Raw genomic sequence first — 21,292 nt, 5'->3', positions numbered from 1 at the left:
GTGTTCCAGTAAATACTGCTGGAGGAGGCTGGGACAGGATTTGATTAATGACCACATTCGCTGATGGCTAATTATTTTATAATGAATATCTATCTATCTAGTTCTACTATATAATAAACTGTTACCATTTGTGTGTGTGTTGTGTGTGTGTGTGTGCGTGTGTGTGGTGATGCAATCGAAAGATGAAGTGTGAGTGTGAGACACAGGATGAAGAAGAGTAAAGGTGTAGAAAGTATTCTGAGTGTCACCTTCAAAAATGGAAAGTATAAAAATTGACAGAAGGCAAGCAAGACACCTTGAAATGTCAGTCTGAGAAGAAGGCTTTATGGGGATACACTTGAGACAGGAAGTGTAAGGCAAAAGAGGAATCAGACACACAAGGATGCTGAAGTAAGGCATAGGAGGACTACTGATGGTACATGGAAGGAGAGAGATTTCAGATATTTTTTAATGTATTCTGTTACCTCTCTTTGGTAGGTAATGTGGTATTAAATAAGGTAATACATAAATGTAATAAAATACATGTTTTACAAAAAGTTCCTTAAAGTTAACACCAAAAATTGCCATTTAAAAAATATGTCAAACAGCATTTGTGGCTTAATACGTTTAAAAATACAGCCGGACTGTTCTCCCCTAATTCCTTTTTTAAGAATCTGGTTATTCAAGTACAGTAAGTACATGACAGCTATCCTCGTAGAATCAGTCAACAACCAATTCTGAAAGCTTAGGCGGCCTTTGGGGGTGGTGACTAGGGCAATCGCCCCAGGCCCCGCGCCTGAGGGGGGCCCCGCGATGGGAGATTCTTTTGTCACCGTCAGCTCGTCATACAAATATGCGGGACCTCTGCAAGACATTCAGATCCGTTATAGACTGAAATACGGTACATGGTGGATTTCTTCTAATTCCTGTGACCGTTGCGAGCGCGGAAAGAATCTTTTCAAAGTTGAAACTTATCAAAAATTATCTACGATCAACAATGTCGCAAAACAAACTGTGCAGTTTAACTATTTTGTCAATCGAAAAGGAACTTGCCTCAACATTGGACTACGAGGATCTTATCAACGATTTTGCTCAGCGAAAGGCCAGAAATGTGGACTTCCGTCTATAACTGTCAAAGCAGCTGTTTGGTAAGTGTTCATTTTATTACAAGTGTTCTGGTTCTCCGTAATTAAATAAATTTGCCGACTCCAGCGGGTTCGGCAGAAACGACTGTTATCTAGTTTGTTAATTTTGCGTGCAAAATGTTTCTGAATCATTAATTAAGTTGGTTAAAGGCCACTAAACTAATATAAGAACAATTACAATACGTAATGTAATCAAACGGCCAATGGTACCTACATAAGGCACCATGTTTTTTTAACAATAATAAGGCGTACAGCATTAGAGGCGGACAAGCCTGTGAGCGTGGTGGTACGGTATATAGCCTACACTTATGGCTCTCGGCCGCGCATATGACATTCGCCCAAGGCCCCGCGTACCCCTAAGGCCGCCTCTGCTGAAAGGAACAATTAATGCATTTGGAGCAACTCAAACCTAAAGCATCGGTCAGCCTATTCTAACACGCACATTTTTGTGATACATACGGAATCCCCAGCTACCAGGAGAAAAAAACATGCAAACAAAAGAAGGGGGTGTCAGCTTCACCCGGAAAAGTGGCTGTGCCGTCTTTCACACCGAGTTCCCTGGACCTCTAAGCACTAACATTAACAACTGCATTGGTGCCACCGCCCTCCTTAACAGTAGGTGCCGCTGTGAAGCAACTCCGGCATGCCGTGGGACCGGCAGGACGTTGGAATAACTTGGTTTGTGTATCCTGTTTGTGATGTCACTGAGTTGTCAAGTAAGTTTTTTTTTTTTTATTTGTGTTGTTTGGATATATTAATCGGATTTGTTGTTTGCCGCAGATAATGTTTACATTTAAAATAGCTCTTCAAATTATTTCAGTTTTTCGCAGTTTTCAGGAGTTCAGCGGCTCTACCGTCTATTCCACAGAAGGAGTCTTTGTGTTTATGTGCATTTCGTGTTATTAAAGGCTAACACATGCGGAAATTCAGCTTTTTTTGTATGATGACGGTTTGACAGATCTTTAATGCTTCATGACCTACATATTGTAGGTGCTTTAGTTGGAACACCGGCGGCTACTGTTCAGTGTTGCATCTGCAGTCATGAAATTTGTACTTCGACAAAGTAGGACACATCATCAGAACAACGGCACACTTTTTAGTTCAGAACGTGACAACAGGAAATTTGAAGTTATTTTGACCTTCCAGTCTGTAGTCCCGGGGTTTGGGTGGTATATTTCGGAGCAACTGTCGAATAATACTGCCTAACGTTCAATTCATTAATTCGCAAAATAGGAATAATGTGACCTTACGATTGCTATAGACTCTGTTAATATTATGACAGAATCAATCAATGGTACTTACAATACCTTTTTGTTTGGGTGAACCCCAAGCAAGCGAAGGACGGTGGGTGGGGTCTGTGATCACGAATCTCGGTTTCTTTCCTTGCGTTTTGTCAATATGTAAAACGGCATGATGCTAAGTGTTCGATGTTGCCAAATGGCAAGTACGCCAGCCCAAAGCACCCCGGAATGTTACATCAGTGTCGATTAATTGCATTATTTTTAAAGTATTAATTACTCTAATGAATTTTAGATGATGATCACGTTCGTGCTGTCAGTGGCGCCTTGATACTCAAGCATTGTGAATCTCTTCACTTAAGGATGCTGTGGCCACTTCTTTTCCAGTAGGTCCTTTATTTGTAATGCAGTTCTTTTTTTTAATCCAAGTCATTTGTCCGGTTACTGAAGACTGTGCTTTTCTTACAAAAAAAATCCCAAAAGTCTAATCCAAGTATTATCTGTTTTATGAACTGGTTTGCTATTCCTTTCAGTACATTTTGAGGGGTAGCGGTTCTGAATAGAAATAGATATATACATAGAACTTTATTTGTCCTCAAAGGGGTAAATTTGGCCTTTTACAGAAGCTGTATAAATATATGCACACACTGTAGTCTGAACTAACAGAAAAGTCCAAAAGAAAGAAAAACTTAAGACTTGGCAGAGACAATTACAGTGATGCATTTACACAGGCAAATGGCACTTGGTATTAAAAAAAAAAAAAAAAAAAGCATTTCTTTACACGTTTATGCTGAATTCATTGGCTGAAAAAACTCAGTGTTAGTGTGTCATAGAGAGGATGTGCAGCATTGTTTGCAATGGCACTCAGTTTTGTTTTAATTCTCTCCTTTGCTACAACCCCCAGGGATGATGGACAGGGGTGTCTCATGACTGAGCCAGCACTTTTAATTGGCTTGTTGTTTTGGTGGGCCTCTCTTGAAGTGATGTTGCTGGCCCAGCACACCACTATGTAGAAGACTGCACTGGTCATCACAAAGTTGTAGAAGATATGAAGGATGTTATTATTGACATTAAATTAACAAAGTCGTCTAAGTTGTGCTGTGCCCTTTCTTATATAGTTCCTCTGTGGTATGAGCCCAGTCAAACTCTTATTGATGTAGATGTACTGGTGGGAGTGGACCACCACTACATCTATTCCCAGAATAGTAGCCGAACATAGACTGTTTGGTGCACAAACATCAATAACCAGTTCCTTGGTTTTGCTGATGATTAGTTGTGTGGTTTATTTGTACTTACCATTTCACTCTTTGCTTTATTAACTTATGTATGTTATTAACTTTGCTGTGAAGAAGAAAAGGAAGATCCTGCTTCTGATTGATAACTGTGCTGCTCACAGCATGCTTCTACATTTAGATAATGTTCGAGTTGAGTTCCTCCCACCCAGTTACACGGCAGTGCTTCAGCAATTGGATTTGGGCATTATTCACACCTTGAAAATGTATTATCGCAAAGGAAATGCTGAGAAAAATTCTTGTCCACATAACCTGCAGACAAGAGGAGATAAAAATTAACGTGAAAGAAGCTATTGAAATGATTGCAAATGCCTGGACGGACGCAAGTTAAAGAAAGCACTATAGCGACAAATACAGAATCTCATTACTAAGAAATTTTCATTATAACAAAATATCTGTAGGTCCCTGGCACTTCGTTGTAGTGGAAATTGATCTGTATTATTATTCATTATTATTTTTATCATTATTATACTATTATTATTCTATACTTCTGACTTTGTACTTTTAGTGTTTTGCATGTTTTACAGTAAAAAGATCAGATTTAATAAATAATGTAATTTTTCAATCCAAAAAAATGCAACATTTTTTTACATGATTTTTCAAGGAAAGAATTTATTGCTAAGGAGGCTAGGGAGAGTAAGTTGGAATTTGGAAAAAGAAAGGAATTAGTCAAGACCAGGGAACTCGTATAAAAAGTGTGCATGCAAAAAATGTTGCATACGCCCATCTCTTATAAAAGCAGGCAGACCATTCCCATTCCACAGTTTAGGGGCCCTGTAACTAAAAGCTCAACCTTCCACTATTATTTTATTAATCCTTGGAATCATAAGCAGATCAGCATCTTGAGATCTTAATGTACGTTCTTGTTTGTAAGTCATGTTAAGTTCAGACAAGTAAGCCAGATCTTGGCCATTTAAGCCTTTAGATGCTAAAAGGACGATTTTGAAATCTGCCTTATAGATAAACGGGAGCCAGTATAAGAATTTAAGAACTGGAGCTATGTATTCGTATTTTCTTGCTCTTGTAATAATTCTTGCAGCAGCATTTTGGATAAACTGGAAGTTGTACAAAGAACAGTTTGAACATCCAGTGAACACCGAATTGCAGTAGTCAATCCTACTAGAAATAAATGCGTGAATTAATTTCTCAGAACCATGCTTATTTAGAAAACACCTTAATTTCCCAACATTTTTAAGATGTAAGAAACATAAATTAGACAGCTTTGTAATGTGCACTTTAAATGACATGCTAGAATCAAAGATAACTCCTAAAATTAATGGCGATTCCAACGGAGTTAAATGATGACAAAATATTGTTGCAATCAGCATCATTCCCTCCAATGATTAATATCTGTTTTATCAGTGTTTTAAAGACAAGTAGTTCTTATCCATCCAATTCTTTAATTGACTAACACAATTAATTAAAGACAACATTGGAGAAACTTAATTTGGTCTAAAAGAAAGGTATAACTGGGTGTTATCTTCATAAGAGTGACAATTAACATTGTTTTCTAATGATAGATCCCAGTGGAAGCATGTAAAGTGAAAACAGTCAAGGTCCTAGTACTGAGCCCTGTGGGACACCATATCTCACTTCTGTGTATAATGATGGAGTTCTGTCAGCACATTTCTGTACGTATTGAAATCGATTTGATAAATAAGAGCTAAACCAGGCAAGGACATTGCCTGTAAGACCAACATCATTTTCCAGTCTGTGCAGTAAAATAGAATGGTCAATGGTGTCAAAATCTGCTCTTAATTCTAACAACATAATTACAGTGGAGTTTCCTTCATCAGATGATATCAGAATGTCGTTTACAACACACGTTAGTGCCATTTCTGTACTGTGACCAGTGCAGAAGCCAAACTGGAATTTCTCAAGTAAATTGTGATGCGTAAGGTGTGACTGAGGCTGATTGGCAACTTTTTCAAGTATTTTATAGAGACTTGTTAAATTTTAAATGGGTCTATAATTATTAAGTATATGAGGGTGTAGGTCTGACTTTTTAAGTAATGGTTTGATGACTGACACTTTTAGTGCATCAGGTACTGTGCCATGCAATAATGAACTATTAATAATGTTAAGAATAGGCGTTGCAAGAACATACAGTGCACTTTTTACTTTTGGCACCAGATCTAGGGAACCATTGCTATCTATTATTTTAGAATAGTAATCTAAGCAAGCTTTAAAGACAGCTTTTTATATTTTTTAACACTCTCTGTCCATGCAATTTGAAAGACATGCAGCTTTGTTGTTCTGTATCTGTGCTCCACTTTTCATCATTCTAATTTAAGAGCTCAAGTGTTTTCATTAAACCAGGTAGAGTTTCTATGTGCTTTGACCACTTTTGTTTTAAGGGGAGCCACTGCATCCAGAGCATCTCTCAAGCTCATATTGTAATTTGATGCTTGATGATCTAAATTGTTTTTTCATGTTTACATACTGATCTAATTTTTTTTTCTACAATTACACTTGACTTATTCAAAGTATCTATAAATTTTAAAGCACAATTACAATCTAGATGTCGCACTGTCATTGTTTTAATCTGTGAGTGTATTGGTAAGGGCAGAACCAAATCAAACATAATTAATGATCAGAAATAACGTCATTTAATAGAGTAATATTTCAATTTTGAATTTCAACTTTGTATGCTATAATTGAATCTAATGTGTGGTGACAATCTGACAAAAATCCTACTGAATTTAACAATTAAGTAAAACATTTGCTAAAATTGTCAGTTTCCACATTAATGTGTACATTAAAATCCCCCATCAATACTACATGGTCATAATTTATAGCCAAATTCAGTCATGAACAATAAATATGGTCCAGGTGGTCTGTAGACTAGCACTACAGTTGTGTTGGAATCTGTTTTAATATTTAAAATGAATGCCTCAAAGGATGTGAAATGTTTCACCTAAATTTTTAGAAGTGATTTGCATTTTGTTACAATGAACAATATATTCCAAGGCCTCCTCTTCGACCAGAATCTCTAGACTTATGAAGGAATGTGTATCCATCTGGTGATGCCTCAGCTAGGGGAACAGTGTCAGATTTACTAAGCCAGGTTTCAGTGAGAAGACACAGATCAGATTTTGTACTTATTATAATATAATTTACCAAAACGGCTTTACTTCCAAGAGAATGAATGGTTAATAAGGAGCATTGAAAGATCACATGACTGTGGTCTAGATGGTGCTCTAATCGGTCAGCCAGGCAGCTTTGCTGCCATATTTTGGGATAATACAAAAGTACCATCCAGTTAGGATGAAGACCATCTCTTCTGAAAAATCCAGGCCTTTCCCAAAAATCATCCCAATTGTTCACAAAGGCTATACTTTTATTTGCACACCAGGTTTCTAGCCAGCAGTGAAGGGAACGCAATCTGCTATAAATCACTTCCCCTCTATATAATCTTGGTAAGGGGCCAGATACAACTAAATTCTGACATTTTCTTTTAGCTTTTGTGCATAGAGAGATGAAGGTCCTCTTTAATACCTCAGATTAATGACACGGAGTGGGGCGAGCATGGTAAAGGACCTCCCTATGCATCTGAGTTACGACTGCAGGAGTGCGAAGGAAGACAGGAGGAGAGCTGACCCCAGACGGTCTAAATGCGCGGTTAGAAGGTAGCAAAAACAGGGGTTGGAGGATGATGTTCGTGGCTGCTGAGTCTCCGCCGGCGGCACTAGTAATAGACGAGCCATGGGAGCTGAAGAAGGAGGTGGGCTGAGATCAGAAGGAGTCAGTGACTGCATTTTAACCTTTGCTTTTATTGGATTTATTTATTATGGTTTTTATTCCCCCACTCTTCACATGGTTTTTATGGATTATTTATGGACATTTGGAACACTGCACTGTGGGCAATGTGTTTTCGTTTGTTTTGATTCTTTTAATAAAAGCACCTTTGCACTTTTCCACCATCCCCTTGCTCCATGTGAGATTTGTCCCCATTAGTCAGCTCAGTTCGGTCATAACTATAAATGGTGTTGGGTTCAAGAGGCTCCCATATGTGAAGAGGAACTCGGGAGTGGACCCACATCGTCACAACATTAAGCTACTTCTATACAAATCTAGTTAACTTTAGCTAAGTTAGTGTATGTGATAATACATTATTGTACAGTGCAGGAAGCCAGCTTTAATTTTGTTATATTTCAAAGTTAGAGACAGAAGTGTGCAAATGAGAGGACTAAATGACATTTAATCCTAGTGAATTCAGAACGATAAAGTTCACATTGTCTGGGTTTAGAGGTGACTAATGAGTGTATGTACTCTTTAAAGAGAAATATTTATCAATTTTTTTTTCCTCCTCTTAATGACACTACAGAAGAAGTTTTAATTAGGTTTTATTAATTAGTACTGCAGGTACTGTATACAGACAAATGGATTTTGCTTGATTTTGATGGTTTCTCTAATGACAACATTCATCTATTTTCTAGTGTTCTTTTCTTTGAACAGGATAACAGAGGGTTGGAACCTTTCCTGGTAGCATTGGGTACAAATCAGAAACTAAGCTGACTGATTTCCATCTCAGAGCACATTTACATACTTATCCATATTGGTAAAATTTAGAGACACCATTCAACCTATACTTTGTCTTTGGCATTCAGGAGTATTCTGGAATTCCCAGATAAAACCCATTACAACTATGGGGAGATTCAAGACACGCACAGTGCAAACCTGATATCAAAGCTTACACTGTGGAAATGTAGCGCTTAATATAAACATAAAGAAAGAAAACAGTGTTTAATATCAGTATTGAATTTTGAACTAACTGTAGACCAGAATGAATGGAGTATTGAACATGAACATGTTGAAAATGTAAGTATGAAGTAAACTACCATGCAACAGTACCTGAAAATCCAACATAATTCCCAAGCCCATGTGATAAAATGTTGTGGTCAGTTCTGTTAAAAGCTGTAGTTGCGTCTAAAAGCATAATAATTGTATCGTTTCCTGCATTTGAGGATATTATAAAATCATTAGCAATAAGAGTTATGGCTGTTTCTCTGCATTTATTGGAACAAAATCCAAACTAAAATGGTTTAGATTGAGGCTTTTAAGATAACGATCAGTGTTGGGAGGTAGTGTGTTTTTTAAGACTTTAGCTAAAAGGCTTACATTTCATATTAATGTGCAAGTCTTCAGATTTTTGATAGAGATGTAACAAAGGCCATTTTCAGAAGTAGGAAGGACAAATATTGGTTAATGACAATGCATTAATTGCATTCAGGATTGGTTCTGCAAAGGAGAAGTTATCTCTGAAAATACACATTGTTGTTATAATTGGTGTTTTTTTTATTATTAATGAATAATTTACAGTACATGTGTTTTATTGTATGGTTACATGTGTTTTATTGTATGGTTAGATCATATAGATTCATTTGTGAAAGATGGGGCATTTCCTTCCAGTGTAACAATTTGAATTATAAACAACGATGCAATCATCTATATCTACCTGGTTTACTTTTCCAAGTGCACTTACTAAATTTATTTATTTAAATTTTTTTACTAGTAACTGAAGGATAAGTAACATAAATAAAAAAATGTATTACTTTATTATAGAGGTGCCCCAAGCAGTAGAGAATACCAACATTATTCAGGATATTTTCAAATCCACCATCATTTTACAGCTACTTTTGTTTAGCACATTGTTTTTTGTCAGCAACTCACTTTGTCAAATTTGTGACATTTTGCACTATAACATTTATCTTTGCATCAGTATATGGAGGAGAATGGTTATTAAAATAATAAAAAGAAATGTTTAATAGACAAGTCAATTTCAAATGTCAAACACTATTTTTTTAGTTTTCAGAATTCCTATATTTATGACTGTTCTATTGTTTTCAAGATGTCTTATATAAGAGATCAGGCTTGGGTTTTGCTTATGCCTTTTGTATGTTGAGCTGGGCTGACCTTAACTGGTATAATTACTTGTGATTGGGGACAGAATCTCATTCATTCCTGTGTCATTCAAATATGTGTTGTTATTGCATTTGTCACATTTTAGTTGTTGTACTAAAACAACATTGACACCTTTAGGGTTTGCTAATTAGTTTTTAGCACTGAAGTATGTTGCTTTAGCTGCCCGGTTAACTGTGAATCTCTACAAATATGCAGTTCTGGTAATGTTGTTAATTTCTTCTTTTTTTGAAAGATTTGCCTTGTGTATCAGTTATGAATTGAGTCACACAAGTGTCAAGCCAGCATGGAAGTTTTGAAACTCTTAACTAAATAATAAAATACATTGTATCTAATAAAATATGGTACAGCTCACCACTTGTCACAATTGTAAACTTGCGACATGTTCTGAGATAGCCTCTTCATTTGAAACTTAGCTGGATTTTTACTTTCAATACTGACAATTCATGTGATGCTTTCCTTCAGTTTTTCTCACACATCCAAAAGATGTGTAGGTTAGATTATTTGATGACCCCTGTAGGGAGTAAGTGTGGATGTGTGTGACCCATTTGAGGTTGGTTCCTGTCTTGTTCGAAATACATATTGGAAAGGCATTGGCTCACCACTACCCTGGGGATAAGCCTATTAGAAATGACATCAAGGATAAATTGGTAGTCATCCTTTGAACGTAATGGACATAGCTATAGTTGTCAGTCCAACCATCTATTTATTTTCTGTCTTCATCATTCAAGTACAGGATGGTAATAGTTTAAGCAATTGCATCTCATAAGTGATTGTCCACATCTTTGAGCTCTTGAAGCATATATGAATCAAATTAGTTTTATTTCTGAATAAATTCCTTACTGGGTTAAAAATTGCCATGATAAAAGCATTTTTCTCCCTGGTTTATTAAGTTACACCATGTGATACTTTTAAATAATAGGTATGATTTCTGCAATAATGTGCTGAGATAATAGCCCTCTGATTGGTTACGGAAAGTTACATTTAAGTCTATATGGAACACATCATAGTACTGTATACCTAATTTAGTTTTTTAAAGTTTTGTTAATCATAGTTAGGAGATCTGTTTAATTAAAGTTTTATAACAATATACTTTAAGACCAGGATGGAAGGGGGCAGGATTGTTAACAGTAGTATGTCTTGTGATTTTTCAAAACGGGAAGGTCATGTAATTTAACAAAATGTATTTTTTTAAATGCTTGGAACCTTGAAGTCAATTAAATTATTCAATGAGGGCAAATAGAACACCATGACCAGTGTAATACTGTCTTATCAAATACATTTTTTTTTTCATCTGGCCAAATCTAATCAGTTTTTTTTTTTTGTTTTTTTTAACCATGTATATCTACTGTCTGAATTCAAGAAATGTTCTGTTGATGGATTTCACATAGAATATTCAGTCTGAGACTTAAACTCTTTTACATACTCTTGAGTTTTTAAAACTGAGTATTTTAAGCACTAAACCAGCATTGTCTGTTTGGTAGAATGTATTACAGAACCATGTATTTCTTACCATATTTTGAATTTAATGAATTTCTAGTAGGAAAATTAAGACATTTTAAAAACAAACATCTTGGTGATTTTTTTTTTTACTTGTTATATTTTATTCATAATTAGCACATTAGGATGTTTAATACTGTCTAGCCACAAATGACTACATTTCATTTTATTGAGACTATCATTGGACATGGTGATTCTGTTTGACATAAATATTTTGTATCTATACTAAAAAGGAAAATGCTAAACAACAACCTAATATACCATATATTTAAGAAATGGTTGAGACAACGGAGATAAAGATAAAAGTGTAAAAATTTGTTATGATATGTGGTTGAGAGTTTTAAAAGTACTACAATATGTCTGTTCATTCTGAAAAGCCAAGGGTATCCCTTCCACTCCATGTCAAAACAGTTAAATGGTATCTTCACTGTGTTCTATGACATATGTAGTTCTTTTAGGATTTTGTGTATACAGTTAGGTCCATAAATATTTGGACAGAGACAACTTTTTTTCTAATTTTGGTTCTGTACATTACCACAATGAATTTTAAATGAAACAACTCAGATGCAGTTGAAGTGCAGACTTTCAGCTTTAATTCAGTGGGGTGAACAAAACGATTGCATAAAAATGTGAGGCAATTAAAGCATTTTTTTAACACAATCCCTTCATTTCAGGGGCTCAAAAGTAATTGGACAGTTGACTCGAAGGCTATTTCATGGGCAGGTGTGGGCAAGTCTGTCGTTATGTCATTATCAATTAAGCAGATAAAAGGCCTGGAGTTGATTTGAGGTGTGGCGCTTACATGTGGAAGATTTTGCTGTGAACAGACAACATGCGGTCAAAGGAGCTCTCCATGCAGGTGAAAGAAGCCATCCTTAAGCTGTGAAAACAGAAAAAACCCATCCGAGAAATTGCTACAATATTACGAGTGGCAAAATCTATCAGTTTGGTACATCCTGAGAAAGAAAGCAAGCACTGGTGAACTCAGAAATGCAAAAAGACCTGGGGCATCATGTATAAACGGTGCATACGCACAGAAATGTTGCGTACGAACGTTTCCACGCTCAAATTGCGATGTATAAAACCTAAACTTGGCGTAAAGCCACGCACATTTCAACGGTACCTCATACCCTGGCATACGCAATTTCTCCATTCAGTTTTGCAGACTGGCGGCACCCAGCGTCAAAGCAGTTCTACTGTTCCTGTGTGGTCACCCTTTCTTTCTTAGATCCACATTCCTGACACGGCTTTATAAATACACTGAAACTAACTGCATATTGTTTATTAGTGTAATGCATCTGATTGTAATTAACCTGCAGCAATATAATGGTCCAGGGAATAGCCATAGTATTCCAAATACCATAACTTCTTTAGCGTTGTTACTCTCAATGCATCTTCTTCTTCTTTCAGCTGCTCCTGTTAAGGGTTGCCACAGCAGATCATCTTTTTCCATATTACTGTCACTGCACCACTCGGAGTATTTATATCACTGTATCTGAGTGGGGAATCACAGCAGCAGCTGATTGGAAAGAGAATTATCGGTATACAGCATGAAGCAGACGCTGCCTGAGCCACGGCAAAACATTTCAGAGACTTTCCTGTACGGACTTTGCAGTTTAGAAAAAGTTTCATCCCAAGAACTATAAACGCACTCAATCAGTCCATCAAGTGCTCCTTGTAGAACTGTTTGTACTTAAGTACAATTACCTCACTGTAAACTTGTACTACAGTTATAATATTGCACAACCTGCGCCACTTTATAAAGCGCGTATTTACATATGATGACGATATCATTTTTAAGATGAAATGCAGCAAAATATGTTGATTATATTATACAGATAAATCTTTAACTTCATTTAAATAATCTGTATTGTTAATAATTAAAAATGTGAGGACACGGTGCCGCAGCGCTAGCTAGTTCAGGGATTGTTCCTGCATTGCGTTGTATTCTTGCTGGTGCTGACGCGACACTGGAAGGACAGACGGATAGAATAATTAAACATGTACTACGAAGATATTTCAATGTTCCTTAAAAGTTTTGAAGAATCGGCGTTCTAAGCTTGCAAATGGCTTAACGTCTATTACAGAGCTGATTGTGTGGCGATTGGGTATTTGGAGAAAGACAAGTAAGGACAGGAATTGGGGGTTAGTACCTTTGAAATAGACAGTACTTCTGTAATGAATTATTTCATCGAAGGTCGCGCATGGCGCAGCAAGCCTCTTGCGTGAGACATGAATAAGCACTGCGCCACCGTGTTCCCATGTTTAATAACATGCTTTCATTCCTATCATCACGAAAAAGATATTACGTATACATCTCAGTATTTTAATTATTCAGAGAGCTGTAATATCACGAATGTAATGGATTACGTGTCCTGTCGGAGAAAGAGAGAGCCCGTTTAAGAAGCAGGTAGTGATTCACACACAGAGCACATAGAAGATCAAATACAGAACAAAGCATTTAATGTGCTACTTTAGTTACAATGGGATTTGAGAAACTAGTAAATTAAACGATTTTAAGATGAAGTTTATGATGTTCTACTTTAATGGCAAAATAAACTACGTGATTAAAGTGGAAATTTCGAGATTAGTTGACATTTAGTGCTTTTTTCCCACTGTGTGCCTATTTTTTTTTGTCTGTACCTTAATAAGCTTTCGTGTGACACTCAGACGGTGGGCTACAACTTGCCTTTTCACGGCGACTTTGATATGTGACTTCTTTTTTTATTTCGGGCACTGTGCGACTTTGTGAACTTGAGCTTTCGAGTTTCTCCGACACTCTGTCACTCAATCAACTTCCTTTTGTTGATTATACCACTGTTTAAAGCAACAAATAGTACATTTTTCTTTTGCCTCCACTTGGTATTCGCTGAAATTCTTATATTTCCCCCCGTGCTTTTCCCATTGTCTTTTCACAGAAGGCTATTTATATTGATTTGCATGTTCAAAGAGGCGTAATTCTGGGAGGAGTTGGGGCAGGACAGAAGGAGCGTGCACGTGCATTACTTTTCACACTGATCGGGATTTATGTAGTGGAAGAACGTGAAAGTTTGCGTACGTACAGATTCCTGCATCTGGATTTTTCTGTGCGTACGCACATTCCCGCTTTTGTGCTTACGCCATGTTATAGTGTGAGTTCTACGCACGGTGTTATATGTGAGGCCCCTGGACGTCCACGGAAGACAACAGTGGTGGATGATTGCAGAATCATTTCCATGGTGAAGAGAAACCCCGTCACAACAGCCAACCAAGTGAACAACACTTTCCAGGGGTTAGGCATATCGATATCCAAGTCTACCATAAAGAGAAGACTGCATGAAAGTAAATACAGAGGGTGCACTGCAAGGTGCAAGCCACTCATAAGCCTCAAGAATAGAAAGGCTAGATTGGACTTTGCTAAAGAACATCTAAAAAAGCCAGCACAGTTCTGGAAAAACATTCTTTGGACAGATGAAACCAAGATCATCCTCTACCAGAATGATGGCAAGAAAAAAGTATGGAGAAGGCGTGGAACAGCTCATTATCCAAAGCATACCACATCCTCTGTAAAACGTGGTGGAGGCAGTGTGATGGCTTGGGCATGCATGGCTGCCAGTGGCACTGGGACGCTAGTTTTTTATTGATGATGTGACACAGGACAGAAGCAGCCGAATGAATTCTGAGGTGTTCAGAGATATACTGTCTGCTCAAATCCAGCTAAATGCAGTCAAATTGATTGGGTGGCGTTTCATGATACACGTGGACAATGACCCAAAACATACAGCCAAAGCAACCCAGGAGTTTATTAAAGCAAAGAAGTGGAAAATTCTTGAATGGCCAAGTCAGTCACCTGATCTTAACCCAACTGAGCATGCATTTCACTTGTTGAAGACTAAACTTCAGACAGAAAGGCCCACAAACAAACAGCAACTGACAGCTGCTGCAGTAAAGGCCTGGCAGAGCATTAAAACGTAGGAAACCCAGCATCTGGTGATGTCCATGAGTTTAAGACTTCAGGCTGTCATTGCCAGCAAAGGGTTTTCAACCAAGTATTAGAAATGAACATTTTATTTCCAGTTATTTCATTTGTCCAATTACTTTTGAGCCCCTGAAATGAAGGGATTGTGTTTAAAAAAAAAAAAAAAAAATGCTTTAGTTGCCTCACATTTTTATGCAATCGTTTTGTTCACCCCACTGAATTATAGCTGAAAGTCTGCACTTCAACTGCATCTGAGTTGTTTCATTTAAAATTCATTGTGGTAATGTACAGAACCAAAATTAGAAAAAAGTTGTCTCTGTCCAAATATTTATGGACCTAACTATTTTTCCTTAGTTGTGTTTTTCATGAAAGAATCCTGTAAATCTTTCAATAAAGGTAAAAAGATGTCTATGATTTCTTTTTATTTCAGCCTTTGCATCAACCAAAGCAGAATTTTCTCTATAAGCGTGTGGATATTTCTGATACCCACTTTTTAAGTAAACGTGCTTTTCCCAGTAATAAAAGTGTAATTTGTTTCTCTAGCGTTTATTTCTCCATTTTACATGAAAGAGTGTTGAGCATGTTGGTTTTTAGAAAAGTTGTGATTTTCATCCATGTTTCTCTCCTTTTTTCTTCACTACATATTGCCTCATTTACTTATCTTTTTTTAAGTTTTTGAAGCATGAGACCTTTTATTTTCTAGTATGCATTTTCATGTTCTAATAGGATGACTGATCTTAGAATATGCAAATCCTCCCTTTTTTTTTTTTTAGGGTGACAGCCTTTTAGTATGGATAGTGAAGATATTGCTGAGATCCTTCACCTAAGTGTAGGTGGCTATAAATTCACAGCTCGGAGAGAGTCACTGTGCAGGTTCAAGGATTCCATGCTAAGTGCCATGTTCAGTGGCAGGTTTCCGCTTAAAAGAGATGACACAGGTGAGTATTAGCGACGATGCAACTCTTTGTCACCAAAGAGCATACCAGTAATCTGTTAAAGCTGTTCAAGGATGTGACAGAAGGACAAAACATGGTGTTTTCACATTCCCAGCAGATGGCATTCTATGATTCATAATGAATTGTGTTGAATTACTTACTACCCAGCAGTACTCAATGTACTGTAGAAACAAACAAAAAAAAAAAACCTTTCCCACATAATTAAAAATGTGCAAATGTTTTAATGCTTCTCATTCACTGACAAATTACTTTAAAAGGTTAGTTTTAAGGTTATATAGCTTAATGAGTGCTTTCATTGCATATATTAGTAAAGAGATGATAGCAAAGAAAATCTTTCAAGGCTTGTAGTTTCAGTGTTTTTGGAGAGATACTAAAATCAATAGGCTGTAAAGTATTTACCTTAACTAAGAAATGCATGAAATAATGGAAGCGTTTTAATAAAATTACAGTAAGATAGATCATTTAGATTCATATGTGTCAAAAGAAGTTATGTTTAACATTTCACAAAGTACAAAAGGATTTGGTACCTGATACAGAAAACGGAAGCGTAACATAAATAGAAGCGTAACATAAATAGAAGATAATAGGGTAGTGGATATTCTTACTGAAGCATTTCCAAAATCAGAATTTTGATTATAATATTTGGATGTCTATAATTGGTGAATGCCTTTCAAAGTTGTCAAATTTTTAACTCTGCTGAAAGCTTTGAAGTAATCCCAAGAAATAAACGTTATGTCAATCTTAGCATCTAAATGAGCTGTTTCCTTGGCAGCTTTAATACAAATACTGCTGCTTGAAAAGTATCAGCCAGAACTGTCAGTTTTTTTAACAAAGTAAATCAAAGCACTTCACTCCCTAATACAGGTTATAGTCTAGCAAACAGAGAAGATGTTAATGGTAATTAGGAAGTACAGTAATTTTGTCAAATTTAGGAACATAATCGCTTGGTGTCTTCTATCCAAAGTATAGGAAAAGATTCAAGTGAGATTTAGTAATTACTTGTACAGTTTTTATTAGTTCATAATGTTAAAAAGTTTCGGCATAAATAGGCTGCAGTCAATATATTCCAGTAACTGGAAGAGCAAATTGGACTTAATGTTAAATGCATGCTTTTTTTGTGAGTAAGTGTTCATCTGGAGTGGAAAAAGGTAAAGGTTATTCCCATGCTAAAAAAAAAAGAAGTTAGCAGTCACACTGTGTAGCCACTTGCTAAAGACTACTTAGCCAAAACATAGTGTCTGTTTTTTTTTTTTTTTTTTTTTTTTTTTTTTTTTCTTTTCAGCATAGGAATAACCCTTACATTTTTTGGCCCTATGAAAATATAATTTCAATGGTCTTTTTTATTTAATTTTTATAGTTAGTCCCTATAAATTGTTGATATTTTCACAAATTATTATAACACAAATGTAAGTCTCAAATATGCCTACTTGTCTATGTTTTGTATCTTTAAAAAAAAAAAAAATAGAGCTTTGAGGGACATCGTTGAGTGTCTGTTTCAGTTTTTCATCTGATCTGAACAACTGCAATATAATAGAATGAGTTACAGTATACAAGCACATTTAAAAGAGCCATCTACATTACTTACATTTTCATCTTATTAAGTTAAAACAGGTTTTAGTTAAGAAGGCGCATAAGCAGTTTGGAATGTCTCCTGCAACTGCTGACCAGATTGCTTGTATTTACTGAATTTCAACAGACCACTAAGGAAATGGTTTGTAGGGATTGATGCTTGACTTTCCTCTTATTTTATTCACTTGGTGGCTTAAGTGAAGCACATAGTGCATAGAAAGTGAAATATGATATGTGTAGAGCTTCTACTAAAGTAGAGTTTTCATTTTACACATTTTTTTATTCATTTGATGATGATAACTGTGTTGTACATTATTAGTTTGCAAATAAGTACTACATGATTTAGCTATCTGCCAGACTGGTTTGTACTTATTTGCAGTGAATGTTTTCATACATGTAAGAAACATATTTTAATTAGCTTGCACACCAAGTTTGTGTACAAGCTGCTTTCAAGGCTCTGTCCCATGTAACCTCTTGAGTTCAACTAATTTTGAAATGTGTGAATATTTCATTTGAAAGTATAAAGTTGCAGTTTATTTTCAGAAAAACAGTGAAGTGCAGGGTATCCCACTGAGCAGTGCATGTTTGATGTACAACATGTGTGTTTTGAAGTGAACATATTCTGGAAGGTGCTGAAACACAGAACAAAACTTATTTCAGATGCACACTTCAGTATGGGGGAAAGCTTTCTTAACCCCCCGATATAACATATTTTTATGGCATGATGTTAATGAAATCCAATTTATACTGAGATGTTTCATGGTGTAAAATTAAAGTACCATACCATTAACAGCATATGAAGCATAACCTTGCAGGCAGTTAAGACTATAAGGGGGGTTAGGGTTATGTTATGTGTACCAATGGAGTCTATTTCTTTTCTTTGATATTTTCAACATAGCATGCATTTTAAAATTTAAAACTTTGCATATTATGCTTTTTTTGAGTCACAGAAATCTCCAAAGTTTGAAGCAGACTCTTGTTGTTGTGAAACTGCATGCATCAGTAAAGGAAATTCTCTTTGAAAATGAGCAGTGTAAAAGAAAAGGCAAAACTGCTAGTGCTATATGTTTTGAACCAAATTTAGTCTAACTAGATATGAAAACTTCCTGACATTCCAAAAAATGTCAGTCACGTCTGGTTGTTGTATATCAACTTGCTATAAGAAGAAAAGAAAAATAAGCTTCAAACCATAACTTGGAGGTGCATTCATGAATGAAAACAACATGAAATAATGTTGGATGAAAGAGGGTTCAAATAGTGATTGACTATAAATTTGAATACAGTGAATATCACTTAAATTAATAGTGTATCCTGCCCAAATTTCATGATTTTTTTTTTTTCAAGTAATTGGTTTGTATGTATGCTGTGGCATAGATATTAGTACCCCGTGACCCTAAACTGGTTTGAGTGGGTTAAAAATGGTTCGAAAATTGCCACTGAGAGACTGAAAATTGAGCTTTTGATAGAATTTTGCATGAACTCCTCCCTTTTTGGTCATTTGCAAAATGTGCTAATGCTAAAAAGTTATTTTTGTGTGACTCTTATTTTGAGATAATACATATTATTAACAAATACATGTGACAATGTTTCTCTTCACAGTTTTCAACATTTTGATTTGGAAGGGGATGATTACTTTTTTTTTTTTTAAATAGGTCTCTGTTAAGAATTTACTATACACTGGGTTCTTAGCATTTTAAGTTACATAGAATTAAACAGCATAATATACAATACATGACACCATCACACAATTACATGCAGTAAATAAATGTATAAAATAATATTGTAAAGTAGAATTGCACTCCCATCCAGTAATATATTAGTTAAGTCCTATAAATAATAAATATGATTTATATTGATTGTAGGAGAATAGAAATCGGGACGAGACAGATAAATCATAGATTATATTTAACCATAGTCACTGCAGAAGGAAAGAAACTGTGTCTAAGTCTATAGTATGTGCCTTTAGTGACTGGTAATGTTTCCTCAATGGTAATAACTGAAAGAAATGGTTTCCCTGATAAGTGTAGTCTTTGCTTATATTCAGCACTCCAGACAAAAATTCACCTCAAGCTTTGATTTAGTTGCACAATAATAAAATGTGTAAAATATTAATCTTTCAGTCTCTTACTTTTCTAACATCCATGTATTTGAGCTTAATTCTTTTCCTTGTCTTTTGTAATGCATCCTTTCCTTGTGCTTTTATATCTGGTTTGACGATTTGGGTAACTTTCAAACTATGTACAGTCATTAAGATCATTGTATTTTACTCAGGCTCTGTGTCACTGACCATTAGAATGTCGGTGTCAGAGGGCCAACCATTGTAATTTGGTCTTCTTTTCTTCTTGATTGAAATGAGCCATCATTTGCAGGCTCAGGAAACTGCTCAAGTGACCGACCTTCTGTGTCAGTTGTGTCTAAATCCTTCAAAGTTGAGACATTGAGTGAGTTTAGCACTTTTTAATTTTGTGTTGTGTACTGAAAAGCCACATTGACACTGAGCTGCTGAAATAGGCACAACAAGCACAATCTCAACAAGATGTTGAATATTGTGAAATCTGTGCAATAAAGCTGTTTTGTCAGTAAGGCTTCCCACAAACTGTTGTAAGTCATGTCCTAGAATTGTCCATTTATCAGAATTGTACAGCCTTGACATCACATAGTTTCTTCAACAAGACTTCTTCATACCAGTTAATTAAAGAGTCACTTTCTCTAAATTTTTTTCACTCCATCACGGATTTTATATGTAAGCATATTTAAATATATATCACGGATTTTTTGCTGGTTCGCGGATTTCTGCAGACAATGGGTCTTTTAATTTCTGGTACATGCTTCCTCAGTTGGTTTGCCCAGTTGATTTCATACAAGGGACGCTATTGGCAGATGGCTGAGAAGCTACCCAGCTTACTTTTCTCTCTCTCTTGCGCTGACTTTCTCTGATCCTGACGTAGGGGGATTGAGCAGGGGGGCTGTTCGCACACCTAGACGATACGGACGCTCATCTAAAAATGCTGAAAGATTATCTTCACGTTGCTATCTTTTGTGCAGCTGCTTCCTGAAACGACATGCTGCACGGTGCTTCGCATACTTAAAAGCTCGAAGGGCACGTATTGATTTTTGATTGAAAAACAAACTCTGTCTCTCTCTCTCTGCTCCTGATGGAGGGGGTGTGAGCTGCCGCCTTCAACAGCTTTGTGCCGCGGTGCTTCGCATACTTAAAAGCCAAACAGCCCTATTGATTTGTTTGCTTTCTCTATCTCTCTGACATCTGCTCCTGACGCGCACTCCTTTGAAGAGGAAGATATGTTTGCATTCTTTTAATTGTGAGACGGAACTGTCATCTCTGTCTTGTCATGGAGCACAGTTTAAACTTTTGAAAAAGAGACAAATGTTTGTTTGCAGTGTTTGAATAATGTTCCTGTCTCTCTACAACCTCCTGTGTTTCTGCGCAAATCTGTGACCCAAGCATGACAATGTAAAAATAACCATATAAACATATGGTTTCTACTTCGTGGATTTTCTTATTTTGCGGGTGGCTCTGGAACGCAACCCCCGCGATGGAGAAGGGATTACTGTACATAGATTCTTTCAAATAGATTTAGCTCAAATTTAGCTGTCCAGTGTTCATTTTCTAAACTGAAGAGTGTTTCAACAACAAAGACTCAGCTGTGGAAAATGGGTGTCTCCTCCATTGAAGGGGACGGAGAAGCACATTAAATATGAAATTGATATAGAA

General features: G+C 36.2%; 1 protein-coding gene across 1 annotated transcript in view; it reads left to right on the top strand.

Moving 5' to 3' along the window:
- Positions 1-1,747: 1,747 nt before the first annotated feature.
- LOC114656105 (BTB/POZ domain-containing protein KCTD18-like) overlaps positions 1,748-21,292 on the top strand; it is a 49,216-nt gene continuing 29,671 nt past the window's right edge. The window contains exons 1-2 of the mRNA XM_028807522.2: positions 1,748-1,840; positions 15,808-15,972. Coding sequence (XP_028663355.2) covers positions 15,825-15,972 — 148 coding nt within the window. The 5' untranslated portion in view covers positions 1,748-1,840; positions 15,808-15,824. The remainder of the gene's footprint in view (positions 1,841-15,807; positions 15,973-21,292) is intronic.

Source organism: Erpetoichthys calabaricus, chromosome 8 (assembly GCF_900747795.2).
Source record: "Erpetoichthys calabaricus chromosome 8, fErpCal1.3, whole genome shotgun sequence".
Classification (NCBI taxonomy): domain Eukaryota; kingdom Metazoa; phylum Chordata; class Cladistia; order Polypteriformes; family Polypteridae; genus Erpetoichthys; species Erpetoichthys calabaricus.
This window is presented reverse-complemented; position numbering and strand designations above follow the sequence as displayed.